At 49.7% G+C, this 12,193-nt stretch overlaps 2 protein-coding genes across 8 annotated transcripts; one reads left to right on the top strand and one right to left on the bottom strand.

Annotated features, from left to right (window-relative positions):
- Positions 1-1,125: 1,125 nt before the first annotated feature.
- Positions 1,126-4,703, top strand: LOC125523014 (plasma membrane ATPase-like). Its single transcript, XM_048688045.2, has 5 exons — positions 1,126-1,219; positions 1,355-1,474; positions 1,566-2,117; positions 2,213-3,703; positions 3,821-4,703. Exons 1-5 carry the CDS (start codon positions 1,175-1,177, stop codon positions 4,460-4,462), a joined length of 2,850 nt encoding a protein of 949 aa, XP_048544002.2. The 5' UTR covers positions 1,126-1,174; the 3' UTR covers positions 4,463-4,703.
- A 3,711-nt stretch (positions 4,704-8,414) lies between these two features.
- Positions 8,415-11,645, bottom strand: LOC125519393 (homogentisate geranylgeranyltransferase). Of its 7 annotated transcripts, none has more exons than XM_087536494.1 (14): positions 11,434-11,645; positions 11,203-11,265; positions 10,693-10,732; positions 10,379-10,589; positions 10,204-10,287; positions 10,001-10,075; positions 9,819-9,902; positions 9,649-9,738; positions 9,451-9,552; positions 9,267-9,362; positions 9,123-9,194; positions 8,946-9,041; positions 8,740-8,844; positions 8,415-8,630 (listed from the first exon to the last, which is right to left on the bottom strand). In XM_087536494.1, exons 1-14 carry the CDS (start codon positions 11,498-11,500, stop codon positions 8,589-8,591), a joined length of 1,227 nt encoding a protein of 408 aa, XP_087392620.1. In that variant the 5' UTR covers positions 11,501-11,645; the 3' UTR covers positions 8,415-8,588. The 7 variants fall into 7 exon arrangements, with proteins under 7 accessions (XP_087392620.1, XP_087392616.1, XP_087392617.1 ...); XM_087536490.1 differs by having other exon boundaries at positions 10,379-10,613; positions 11,434-11,644; XM_087536491.1 differs by having other exon boundaries at positions 10,379-10,610; positions 11,434-11,644.
- Between the last annotated feature and the right edge of the window lie 548 nt (positions 11,646-12,193).

The raw sequence follows: 12,193 nt of genomic DNA, 5'->3' as shown, positions 1-12,193 counted from the left end.
GTGAGTATAATCAAGCAATGGAAATTGATCAATAATAAAAATAAAAGAATGCAACATGTGGCTCAACTCTTGATAATGCCAAGGACAAGCCGATTGTCTTACTTTTGATGATCAAATGTTCTTGAGGACAGCGGGATAACGAGCTAATGTACTGTGAAGCATTGCATGTCATCGATGAACGCTCAATATTTCACTATCATGCGTCAATCATGTCATGTCTTGGGGTGCACCGCCCATTGGTATCTCCCAAAGTTAATTAGCTCCCCACTCCCCTACTGCATTCCTAGCACCTTCACACACATCCATGGCGACATAAGCAGCTGGTCTGCACGAACAAGATGGCAGAAGTATAGGTGGGCGCCAACCGTTCAACCGGATGCCCATCAAAGACAGTAGAAGAAAAGGAAGAAAAAAAAGATTCATGGGCACTAGCACCCAGGACATAGTTTTATAAAAAAAACCGATCCCCGGGGTGAGGCACCAGAAAATTCAACCCCGACGGGGTTCGAATCCTGGCCGCAAGGTGAGCCACTGCCCAACCTTGCCACTAGACCACAGCCTAGTCCTCAAAAGGAGGAACCAGGAGATGAGATGGAGAGATGATTATTGACACATGGATCATGACTAGTCTAAAACCCCTTGTCTAAACCTCTTGTCGCACGAGGGATCAGAGTTGTCCGGATAGCAGTGCAAAAATTGAGGGATGAAACCAACACTTCTTTAAAAAAAAATCCGCACTTGTCGATCAGTTGATAGTCTAAATTTTTACTTTTCTTTAATCTACATTATGTGTGTGCTAAAATAAAATTGCATTTTCTTCAAGTAATTAAATTAATTTAGTTTAATTATGAGATGCACATCTTACAGCTGGAACCAAGCCATCCAGACTAGGACATTCATTTCGACGACTAGGCTAAGCACCGTGTCTAATTATGTACTAGAACTAGAATCTATTCCGTCAAAGCGATTTACACACGACTAGGCTAAGCACCGTGTCATCGTATATCAGAAATGGAAATATTTTTGGGGGGCGAGAAAACAAAATCTCACCAAAATCTGGAGGGTTTTATTTGTTGCCATCCCGCCGTCCCCCGGCCACCTTTCCAGCCCTTAAAAAGATCTCAGATCCCCCAGAACTGGATCCATCGCCCGCACGCCGCCGGAGACGGGCGCCATGGCCGCCTCCCTCGAAGACCTCCGCAACGAGAGCATCGATCTCGTGAGTCCTCCGCCGCCGCTCCCCTGATCCTCGTCTCGTCGCCCTGCCATGCATGCGCATGCACGTTCGGTAGCTAGTGGCGGCGCCGCTGCCGTCCTGAAATGTATGTAACTCGATGATGGCTACGTGTTGCAGGAGGCGATCCCGATCGCGGAGGTGTTCCAGGTGCTCAAGTGCAAGCCGCACGGGCTCACCTCCGATGAGGCCGCCAGCCGCCTCCAGGCCTTCGGCCCCAACAAACTCGAGGAGAAGAAGGTATGATCTCATCTCATCTCATCTCGGTGGAGAAGAACGCGGTTTCAGTTAATTTGATCCATTTTTCATGGCGCCGTGTGTGGGTTTGCAGGAGAGCAAGTTCCTCAAGTTTTTAGGGTTCATGTGGAACCCTCTGTCGTGGGTCATGGAGGCGGCGGCGATCATGGCCATCGCCCTCGCCAACGGCGGCGGCAAGCCCCCCGACTGGCAGGACTTCGTGGGCATCGTCACCCTGCTCATCATCAACTCCACCATCAGCTTCATCGAGGAGAACAACGCCGGCAACGCCGCGGCGGCGCTGATGGCCAGCCTGGCGCCGCAGACCAAGGTGCTCCGGGACGGCAAGTGGGCGGAGCAGGACGCGGCGATACTGGTGCCGGGCGACATCATCAGCATCAAGCTGGGCGACATCATCCCGGCGGACGCGCGGCTGATGGAGGGCGACCCGCTCAAGATCGACCAGTCGGCGCTCACCGGCGAGTCCCTCCCCGTCAACAAGCTCCCCGGCGACAGCGTGTACTCCGGCTCCACGTGCAAGCAGGGCGAGATCGAGGCCGTCGTCATCGCCACCGGCGTCCACACCTTCTTCGGCAAGGCCGCGCATCTCGTCGACAGCACCAACAACGTCGGCCACTTCCAAAAGGTAACTCGTTTTTTTCCACTCAAACACTTTCTCATTCTTGGCTGTGCTAATTAATTAATGCCTAATGGGCCGCGTCCTCGTGAATGTTCGAGCAGGTTCTTACTGCGATCGGCAACTTCTGCATCGTGTCCATCGCCATCGGCATGCTGGTGGAGATCGTCGTCATGTACCCGATCCAGCACCGCCGGTACCGCGACGGCATCGACAACCTGCTCGTGCTCCTCATCGGCGGCATCCCCATCGCCATGCCCACCGTGCTCTCCGTCACCATGGCCATCGGCTCCCACAAGCTCTCGCAGCAGGGCGCCATCACCAAGCGGATGACGGCCATCGAGGAGATGGCCGGCATGGACGTGCTCTGCAGCGACAAGACGGGCACCCTCACGCTCAACAAGCTCACCGTCGACAAGAACATGATCGAGTCCTTCGTCAAGGACGTCGACAAGGACGCCGTCGTGCTCTATGCCGCCAGGGCGTCACGGACTGAGAATCAGGACGCCATCGACGCCTCCATTGTCGGCATGCTCGCCGACCCCAAGGAGGCCCGCGCCGGCATCCAGGAGGTGCACTTCATGCCGTTCAACCCCGTCGACAAGCGTACAGCCATCACCTACGTCGACTCCGACGGGACATGGCACCGGGTCAGCAAGGGCGCTCCGGAGCAGATCATCGACCTGTGCGGGCTGCGCGAGGACGTGCGGCGGCGGGTGCACGGCATCACCGGCAAGTTCGCCGACCGCGGGCTGCGGTCGCTAGCGGTGGCGCGGCAGAGCGTGCCAGAGCGGAGCAAAGAGGCCAAGGGCGCACCGTGGCAGTTCCTGGCCGTGCTGCCGCTGTTTGACCCGCCGCGGCACGACAGCGCAGAGACCATCCGTCGCGCGCTCCAGCTGGGCGTCAACGTGAAGATGATCACCGGCGACCAGCTGGCCATCGGCAAGGAGACGGGCCGTCGGCTCGGCATGGGCACCAACATGTACCCGTCGAGCTCCCTCCTCAAGGACGGCGACAGCTGCGGGCTCCCCGTGGACGAGCTGATCGAGAAGGCGGACGGCTTCGCCGGCGTGTTCCCGGAGCACAAGTACGAGATCGTGCGGCGGCTGCAGGAGATGAAGCACATCTGCGGGATGACGGGCGACGGCGTGAACGACGCGCCGGCGCTGAAGAAGGCGGACATCGGCATCGCCGTGGCCGACGCGACGGACGCGGCCCGGAGCGCGTCGGACATCGTGCTGACGGAGCCCGGGCTGAGCGTGATCATCAGCGCCGTGCTGACGAGCCGCGCCATCTTCCAGCGGATGAAGAACTACACCATCTACGCCGTGTCCATCACCATCCGGGTGGTCCTCGGCTTCCTCCTCCTGGCGCTCATCTGGAAGTTCGACTTCGCGCCCTTCATGGTGCTCATCATCGCCATCCTCAACGACGGCACCATCATGACCATCTCCAAGGACAGGGTCGTGCCGTCGCCCACCCCCGACTCGTGGCGCCTCAAGGAGATCTTCGCCACCGGCGTCGTCCTCGGCACCTACCAGGCCATCGCCACCGTCGTCTTCTTCTGGGCCGTGCACTCCACAGACTTCTTCACGGTCTCTCATCTCTCCGTTTTCTATCTAGTAGCTACATATACATGCATACGCCAGCGGCCACCGTCCCCTCCCTGACATGCATTGTACTGTTTCTCGTTTGCTATGTAAACGTTGCAGAGTAAGCTCCACGTGCACCCGATCGGCCGCAACACGGAGGAGCTGATGGCGGCGGTGTACCTGCAGGTGAGCATCATCAGCCAGGCGCTCATCTTCGTGACGCGGTCGCGGGGGTGGTCGTTCCGGGAGCGGCCGGGGGCGCTGCTCTTCGGCGCTTTCCTGGCGGCGCAGATGGTGGCGACGCTGATCGCCGTGTACGCCGACTGGCCGTTCGCCAAGATGAAGGGGATCGGGTGGGGGTGGGCGGGCGCCATCTGGCTCTTCACCATCGTCACCTACTTCCCGCTGGACGTGCTCAAGTTCACCATCCGCTACTTCCTCTCCGGCAGGGGGTGGAGCAACGTGTTCGACGGCAAGACGGCGTTCGCGCAGGGGGTCGACTACGGCACCGACAAGCGCAAGGCGGAGTGGGCCGTCGCGCAGAGGTCGCTACACGGCCTGCACGCCTCCAGCGGCGGCGAGGCCTCCTCCTCCGGCGTCTTGGAAGACAAGAGCGACATCTCGGAGATCGCCGAGCAGGCCAGGCGGCGCGCCGAGATCGCCAGGCTGCGGGAGCTGCACACGCTCAAGGGCCACGTCGACTCGGTGGTCAAGCTCAAGGGGCTCGACATCGACAACATCAACCACAACTACACCGTCTGATGATCCGTCCGTCGACACCTCAAAAGATCGATCTTTGGTTTAGCTATAAAAAACTAGTCAGGAACTCAGGATACTGCCACTCTTTTTTTCAGCTGCAGATTAAATTAGTGATGTGATGATGATGAATAATCATGTACGTTAGCATTGGTGAACTAGTCCCCCTTTTTGAAGATAATTATATTGTAGCTAGGATTGTTGGATATTGTAGAATAAAATTGTTCAAGATCATTGCTATACCGTCTCTAAATTTGTAGATCAAATAGACTGTGCTATCGTTTGGAACCTTGACTAAATTCTAGACCAGGCGGCATTTCACCATTTCTTTAGAAAAATCGATTACAACGAAGACACACATGCCCACACAATGGCCTATTTAACACAGGCATTCGGCCATTCTTATTTGCTCATCTTTGTATAGCTGTTTTTCTGGCCCATTAACCTCTGGCTGGATCCAGTAGGCTGTACAAAGTGCAAAATCTACAGACAACATTTTAAATACCCAGTACTAAATCGTTTGGACTCAGCTTTACTAAATAGACCAGACGGCATTTTGCCAAAAAAATTATAAACATCGGTTACAAAAGGAGTAAAATGCATTATAAGCCCTGAAACTATTGGAGGTGTGTCAGTTTATTCATATACCTTGAAAAGTGCAGTATTAGGTCCCAAAACTATGTAAGTTGTTCATCTTAGGTCCTAAGCTCGCATTCGCATGACCAGTGTTGATCCATTGACGTGTCACTTGGACCATTGCCACGTTGACCCAAGGGACCCACAAGGTTAACGGATGAAGGATAAAGATGCAAAAAAAAAAAACTAAAGCATTACCCTGGTCATCTCAGCCTCACCCCGCAATAGCATAACAACATGCTCCCCACTCGTGGTTGTCGTTGGGGATGCATCACTCTCGCCGACCTTTGCTTGAGATTCATGGTGTCTGCACGCTCCTCTGACAATAGTGGCAAGTCTGCTAGGTCCTCCATGAGCTTGGCACCTTCCTGCATGTCTGCTATCTGCACATCGTTTGACTGCTCACCTTCTCCAATTAGCAAGACGAGGTTGTGCTCGTAGTAGCATGGATGGCGTCCTCCATGCCAAACCTCTTGGTGAGGCCGTCCTGCAGCTCACGTCAACACTGGGGGTGGTCGTGCAGGCTGCAACACACGTTGCGCGAGGGAAGCAGATGGACCACTATTGTGGAAGGAAACACATACTCACATGAATATGAATGATCAGAATTTTCTTTTGGGGAGAAGACAAGGGAAAGAGGAAGATGCACCGGCTAGCATGGCGTCACCTTATTAAGTCGAAGTCCCAAGGGGGTCTTGGTTTTCGCGACTTGTGCCTTTTCAATCAGGCCTTGCTCGCCCGGCAAGCATGGCGCTTACTAACCCACCCGGAGAACTTGTGTGCTCGTATTTTAAAGGCGCGGTACTATCCAAACGGAAGCTTGGAAGATATTTTTTTCCGGAGGGGCTTCAGCGACATGGCAGGGAGTGCAACACGGCCTACATCTCTTGAAAACCGGCCTGGCTTGGCGCATGGGCAACGACAACTCAATCGGAATTTGGCGGGAATAGTGGTTACCAAGGAGTGGGACGAGACGACCAGTGACACCGCAAGGCCGTTGTCGTCTACGTTGGGTATGTGAGCTACTGGACAACCACGATGCTTGGAGAACAGACCTCATTTGAGATACTTTTCTCCCGATCGATGCAGACGAGATTGTCAAGATTCGCAATTCTCCTCGGATGGGCAAGGACCTCCTTGCTCAGGGTCCTGAACGCAATGGATGCTTCTCGGTGCGGAGTGCTTATCGACTCGCTTTGGAGGATTATCTTCGACCTTCATCAGTCGTGGCGAGCAGGGCACCGGACCGGGACAAGGCATCTGGGCTTTTTATTTGGAGGTGCCCTACTCCTCCCAAGGTTCGCACCTTTATTTTGCGCTTGATTACAGACTCTCTCCCCACTTGGGTTAATAAAAAGCATCAAGGTCTTGAAGTGTCTGACCAATGCCCTCTTTGTGCGACGGAGCCGGATGACACGCTTCATGCTTTTTGCAGGTGTCCGAGGGTAGTGGCGCTGTGGCAAGCGATGGCGAAGCAATGGAGGATACCTGATGCAGTGACCTTCCGTCAGACGGGCTTGGATTGCTCGCCCAAACTCTCTGTGATCTCCCTGACACGGAGAGGATGGAGCTCATGATGACTCTGTAGAGGTGTTGGCACGTTCGAAACGAGATGACGCAAGACAAGCGCGTCCAAAAAGTTTTTAATGAGCTATGTTGACTCCTTGGTGGGCATTCAGAACTACCCTAATGCAAACCCGGTGAAAGGCAAGCAAGTAGTCCATGTGATCATGCCATGCAAGCCTATACTGCATGCATCGACTGCTCCTGTTGCTAGCCAGCCACCAAGACGGATGCCGCCAGTGGAAGGTTGGACTAAGCTCACTGTGGATGGCTCCTTCTGCGCGAACTCTGGGATGGCCGGGGCCGGAATGATTCTCCGCGACAGTCCCGGCAAGATCATCTTCTTTTCTTGCAGGGAGTTGCGGACGTGTGTTCAGCCATTGGAGGCCGAGCTAGCTGCATGCATGGAGGGGCTCAACCTCACACTACAGTGGACTCAGCTGCCTATTGAGATTGAGGCGGACTGTCTCACGGCTATCAACATGATCAATGCACCTGATAGAGATAGGTTTAGACATGCTCTGTTAATTTATTAGACAAACAGACTTACGTGTGGAGAGAGCAAAACGGAGTTAGTCATTATTTAGCTTAGTTTGGTAGAACTGAAGGTCGAACAGTTGTGTGGTTGGGATCGGACCGGGTGAGGTCTCCGAAACTTTGTAAGAAGGACCTAGTAAAATATCCCTTCCACCTGCAAAAAAAAAATCAAGTCTCGTTCTGGAGTTTTCAATTCACTCCTATGAAGAAATTGAACGCATAAAAAAGAATTCAATGACAATCAATGGAGAAGAAGCCCAAGGGAAGATGAAGCCCGAAAAGCCCATTCATGTTGATCCCTCATGTACCAAGTGTATGGACCAAAGAAGACTGCAATAAGCTTGATTTTCTTTTCGTTCAGAGGGCATTTCGGACTTCTATAGAATAGACAAAAATTCCCTTAACATTTCCTTCCCACAAAAGGCATGGGTATGGTGTTCATTTGTACAAGGTTAATTACCTGTAAGACATCCTCAAAGGAATACAAGCTCTCATCCCTCAAGGTGTTGCCTAACTTCTAGAGGGGTCTCTCCTAACAATTTTGCTGAGATAATTTTTCCCACTACTTCTATGCGGAAGGGAAAGTCCGAAGGAAGTTAGTGTTGCATCATCAAGAACATCGACTATACGACACCATGCAATTGTCCTTGTGCCACACTCTAAATGGGACTACACCCCTCTCGATCGTGAGTTGCGGCCGAACCCGCTTAAAAAATATCGTGTCCCATTCTCTCAAGTATACGTCGACCCATTTCAATTGCCATATATGCCCATTTTTACAATTTCCATTTGTGAAGCTTGCTAGCGTCGTTGCACATCAATAACGATGAGAATCCAACTTCTAGTTTATGCTGTTTTTCACCATAACAACATGTATGACATTAGATTAAGATTAGATTGGTTTAATTAGCAGTCGGTCATGTAAATGGGGCATCTCATCGAATGGACAACGTAAATTGGGGGTATTTCATCCATGTCAAAGTAAAAGAGCCTAGGGAACATGGGTAAATTAAGTGTGTCATTTTCTCAAATAGCCCGATTGTTTTTCTGGCCCACCACTATGATATATTGAACATGTATATCTAGTTAACAACAATGAAAGTACGGCGCAAAAAAACTTTTAGTAGCTGAGTCTTCAGTTTAGCTTAATTTGCACATTAAATGGAAAATATATTATCCCCTGAACTAACAAACTGAAATTTCTCTAATGTGGTGGACAAACTGAACAAAGCTACTACATCTGAATTACACATCCAACATTTGCCTCTTTCTCTAGATCATGAAATTACAGAAAACACAGTACAAGGAAAACCCAAGCATTGGATAGGGTATCATCAGTAATATAATTTGTTTTACATGTATATATAGCTCACAACTGCTGGCCCTTGTACAAATTTCACTGCACAAATGGTATAAGGAAATACTCTGCATAGAATAGCTGCATGAAAGTGACAGAAAAAGTGCAAATAATCATTAGGCATACATAGCCAAAGTCTAATGGCTTAGAGAATGCACAATATAGGCGAGCAACTTAATTAATTTATTACCTTCCAAATGAACATGTAAAATGATGTGACACGCGCTTGATTTTCAACCTCAAGGTGCCGCGCTCTCTGCCAAAGTGTTAGTGCAAGCAGGCCATGACCAGACACCTGGATGATCAAAGCATTTGTAACAATGGAAGATTTCTTAGCTTATAAATTGTTTGTGTCTCTTCCAAATTCTGGATTTTTCATTAAAACGGATAGCTCACAGTGATTATCTTTTGAAGTAGGTGTGTGGATGAAGCTCCTACTATAGTGGCAGCCGCATAGGCTGTCAACAGTATGCTTATGCAGAGCTGATACACCTACAGTAGGAAGAATTAAGTTCAAAAGCGATACCAATTTACAGTGGCATATGTTTTACTAGAAACACTTTCTATTCTTACTCTTTGTGGCCCCAATCTCACACTCAAGGATTGGATGCCAAAATCTCGGTCTCCATCAACATCAGGTATATCCTGAAAGCTCAGGACATAAATAAAAAATATTGTTTGAAGATACCAAAATTAGTAGGTCATTGCATTATTTACCTTGAATAGAGCTATGACGGCAGAGAAGCAACACATGAACAATGTTGCAAACACCAGTGATTTTGTTGCTGCCAAGGGCCTTTTCAGAACATGTTGCTGCCAAATGAATCATCAAACACTAACAAAGGAAGCCAAATAAGTATGAATTTTCTGTGCTACTGAAGATATGTACTTTGCTGAGTACCTGCATATGTGCAAAGAAAGCCAACTGGACCAAGATAGCCCTCACAAATAGGATACAGGATGCAGCGAGGAGTGCGTGCCGTTTCCACCGGAGCAACGGAGCCTGAAAAGGATCAAATATGAGATGAAAATGATCATCACTTGACATTTGATGGATTTATGATACTTTGCAATTCTCAACATGGTAAGTGCTACTTACCTCAATGGAGTATGCACTTCCAAGAAGGAAGCTGACAACTAAAGCATACATCAGTGGCACCGATCCGGAATGTATTCCGATGCTAAAGCTCTGGAAGCAACAAAACTTAAGTATTTAGACCTGAAGCCATTTTTAAACACTAGAGCAACATTATGTTGAACCTAATATACCATGATCAGGAATGTGACTACTAAAAATACCCCAGTTGCTACTGAAAATTCCCCAGCTGCCAATGGAAGACCTGGCTTGTTGATCTCCAAAACAGAGTATAATTTAGTCTAAATGATTCTACAGTATAAAGGATTAAGAAGGTACGTTTGTTTTTCAAATCACAAGGGAAAAAAAATACTACCTTGTCAATCTGAATGTCATATAGCTGATTCAGCCCTACCACATAAATGTTCATACATAAAGCAGCAGCCAAAGCCTGCACACAAAGAGAAAATTCAGAAATTTATTTAAGAGTGGTCGGTGTAAAAATTTCTCATAAAAATGACTACATATATTGCCATTTGCCAAAGCATATTACTCATAAGAGATACAAATCCGTAATACCTCGAGATACCCTTTTAGTACCGTTGCAGTAAAATCATCTATGCTCTTCATTGGCAGGAGAGACACTGAAGTTATGCCTATGATCTAACAACACAATCCACATAAGAAACAGAGCATCGGGCAGTGTGCATCGAAACTACATGTGTAAACTGGAACCAAAGATGCCAGAGCTCACAGTGCCAAAGATTGTGTGTGGTCTGCAGAACTGGTAGAAAGCGCGCAATTTCTTCGAAACTTCTTGGCTGATTTCCTCAAACCAGTTCACGTCGTAACCATGTTGATCGCGATTAACCTTGCTGCATCCAGCTTGGAGGGCTGACTGATCATCGCTGCACTGCCTCCTTGCCTTTCTTCTAGGGCTTGTAGCTTGAGAAATGGCACTGAATCTATGCGTGACAGTAGTAGCACTGCTGTTAAGAAGCAAACCAACAGAAATTAGCGACGTGCACGCCGATGAACGAGACGTCACGCCAAAAACGATTTACTTGCCTTTGGCACCGGCCTGCAAAAGCTTCCACTGCAAATCGACCTGCAATTTGCAAAATGGACGACAGAATAGTTAATGAATTGGGGAGAAAAAAAAAGACTCGATAAGTTCCATTTCAGTAAGAAATATGAATATTCCAACACTTGTATCAACAGAAAACCTCTTTTATGCTGTTAATCTGTTGTAAAAAGAACACTAGTTGAAGACCTGGCATATTCCAGTTCCTCTATATTTAGAGAGAAAAATTGTGTTCATAGCACCCATTTTAAATCCCATCCTGTCTTCTAAATAGCAACACATATCCCAGATGAAAGAAAACATAACAGCACGCAAGCACAAAATGTTCTCAATTGTGCAATCTCTGCATCCATATACACGGTTCAGAGGTTCGATTCGTCCCCATCAGTCCCCAGTTCTCCATTTCCTGTCTGGAATCGTTGATTTGTACCTAAAGAAGATAAAACAACAGCAGGGAAATCATCAATCAATCAAGATACAGAGCGGACGTATACCTGGCCAGGATAATCTCGTCGCTCCCAGCCGAGCCCTACTACATCTGGGCCCTCTCCTCGTATCTGCACCACACAAGACGGAACGGCCGATGCCGAGTCAAGATAAAAACCCTCAATCCGAACCAAATCAAATCAAATCTGACCCACAATTCGGAAAACAAAATCTAATCTAATCTAACCCAACAAAAGGACCCGAGCGAGATCTCTCCGAAGCAAGGAAGAATCATATACTGATCGGAGAGACGTGATTGCCTGTTAGCAGCTGCGCCGCCGCCGCCGCGGCCGTGGTGGCTTGCATCCTCGCCGGGCGCCCTCCGGAGGAGGAAATCGGCCTGTGGATCTGTGTGAAAGGAGCAGATGGGACGGTGGGGGTTCAGGAGGAGGAGTGGGAGGGGGTTTATGTGCCGATTGATTACTGCATGGCGTGCGTAGTGTAATCCGGCTGCATGCGCCATGTGATTCTAAAAAAAGGGGCGGACTCGCCATGCATGGTGCCGTGCGGTGGACTCACTGCCGGTGTGACGCACAGACGTTTTGGCAGAATTGACTTCCCAAAACGAAGCGTACGAAGCGATCCTCGGTGGGTGAGGTGAGGTAGACCGAGCCATGCGTCCTCCCGTGCGTGTCAGCGTGTGTTGGCCTGTCACGGCCCGATCGTGGAATGGATCGAGATCGGACAAATCACTTGAGTACCTTGGCAGTTTTGGATAATTTGAGGAGAATCGAAGGGAGGATCAGTGATGTAAGGTAGAACCCTAACCGCCCGATTTTTCATGAAAGGAGCGGATCCCGCGAAGAACACGAGGACACACGAGGGGAAAACGAAGGAAATCACGAGGGGAAACATGAGAGAAACACTAAACTAACAAGAACAAGGTACACATGCGCTAGATCCTCGAGTACATAAAGTAAGATACACGATCCACGATCAACTAGGGACGATACACGGTAACCGGTCTTCTTCGTGAGGAGGTCTTGAATCCACGGGGGG

This window comes from Triticum urartu, chromosome 7A (assembly GCF_056163025.1).
Source record: "Triticum urartu cultivar PI428250 chromosome 7A, HENAU_Tu73, whole genome shotgun sequence".
In the NCBI taxonomy this organism is placed as follows: domain Eukaryota; kingdom Viridiplantae; phylum Streptophyta; class Magnoliopsida; order Poales; family Poaceae; genus Triticum; species Triticum urartu.
Note: the sequence above shows the minus strand (reverse complement) of the source record. Positions and strands in the feature narration are given on the sequence as shown.

What these genes read in the sequence shown, in the direction of transcription:
- LOC125523014 (XM_048688045.2), top strand. Translation starts at nt 1,175, where the DNA reads ATGGCCGCCTCCCTCGAAGACCTCCGCAACGAGAGCATCGATCTC. An exon ending in GCAACGAGAGCATCGATCTC is followed by an intron (nt 1,220 to 1,354) that starts GTGAGTCCTCCG and finishes TACGTGTTGCAG; the next exon opens with GAGGCGATCCCGATCGCGGA. An exon ending in ACGTCGGCCACTTCCAAAAG is followed by an intron (nt 2,118 to 2,212) that starts GTAACTCGTTTT and finishes ATGTTCGAGCAG; the next exon opens with GTTCTTACTGCGATCGGCAA.
- LOC125519393 (XM_087536490.1), bottom strand. Translation starts at nt 11,500, where the DNA reads ATGCAAGCCACCACGGCCGCGGCGGCGGCGGCGCAGCTGCTAACAGGC. An exon ending in ATGACATTCAGATTGACAAG is followed by an intron (nt 9,903 to 10,000) that starts GTAGTATTTTTT and finishes TCTGTTTTGGAG; the next exon opens with ATCAACAAGCCAGGTCTTCC. An exon ending in TGAGATTGGGGCCACAAAGA is followed by an intron (nt 9,042 to 9,122) that starts GTAAGAATAGAA and finishes TTCCTACTGTAG; the next exon opens with GTGTATCAGCTCTGCATAAG.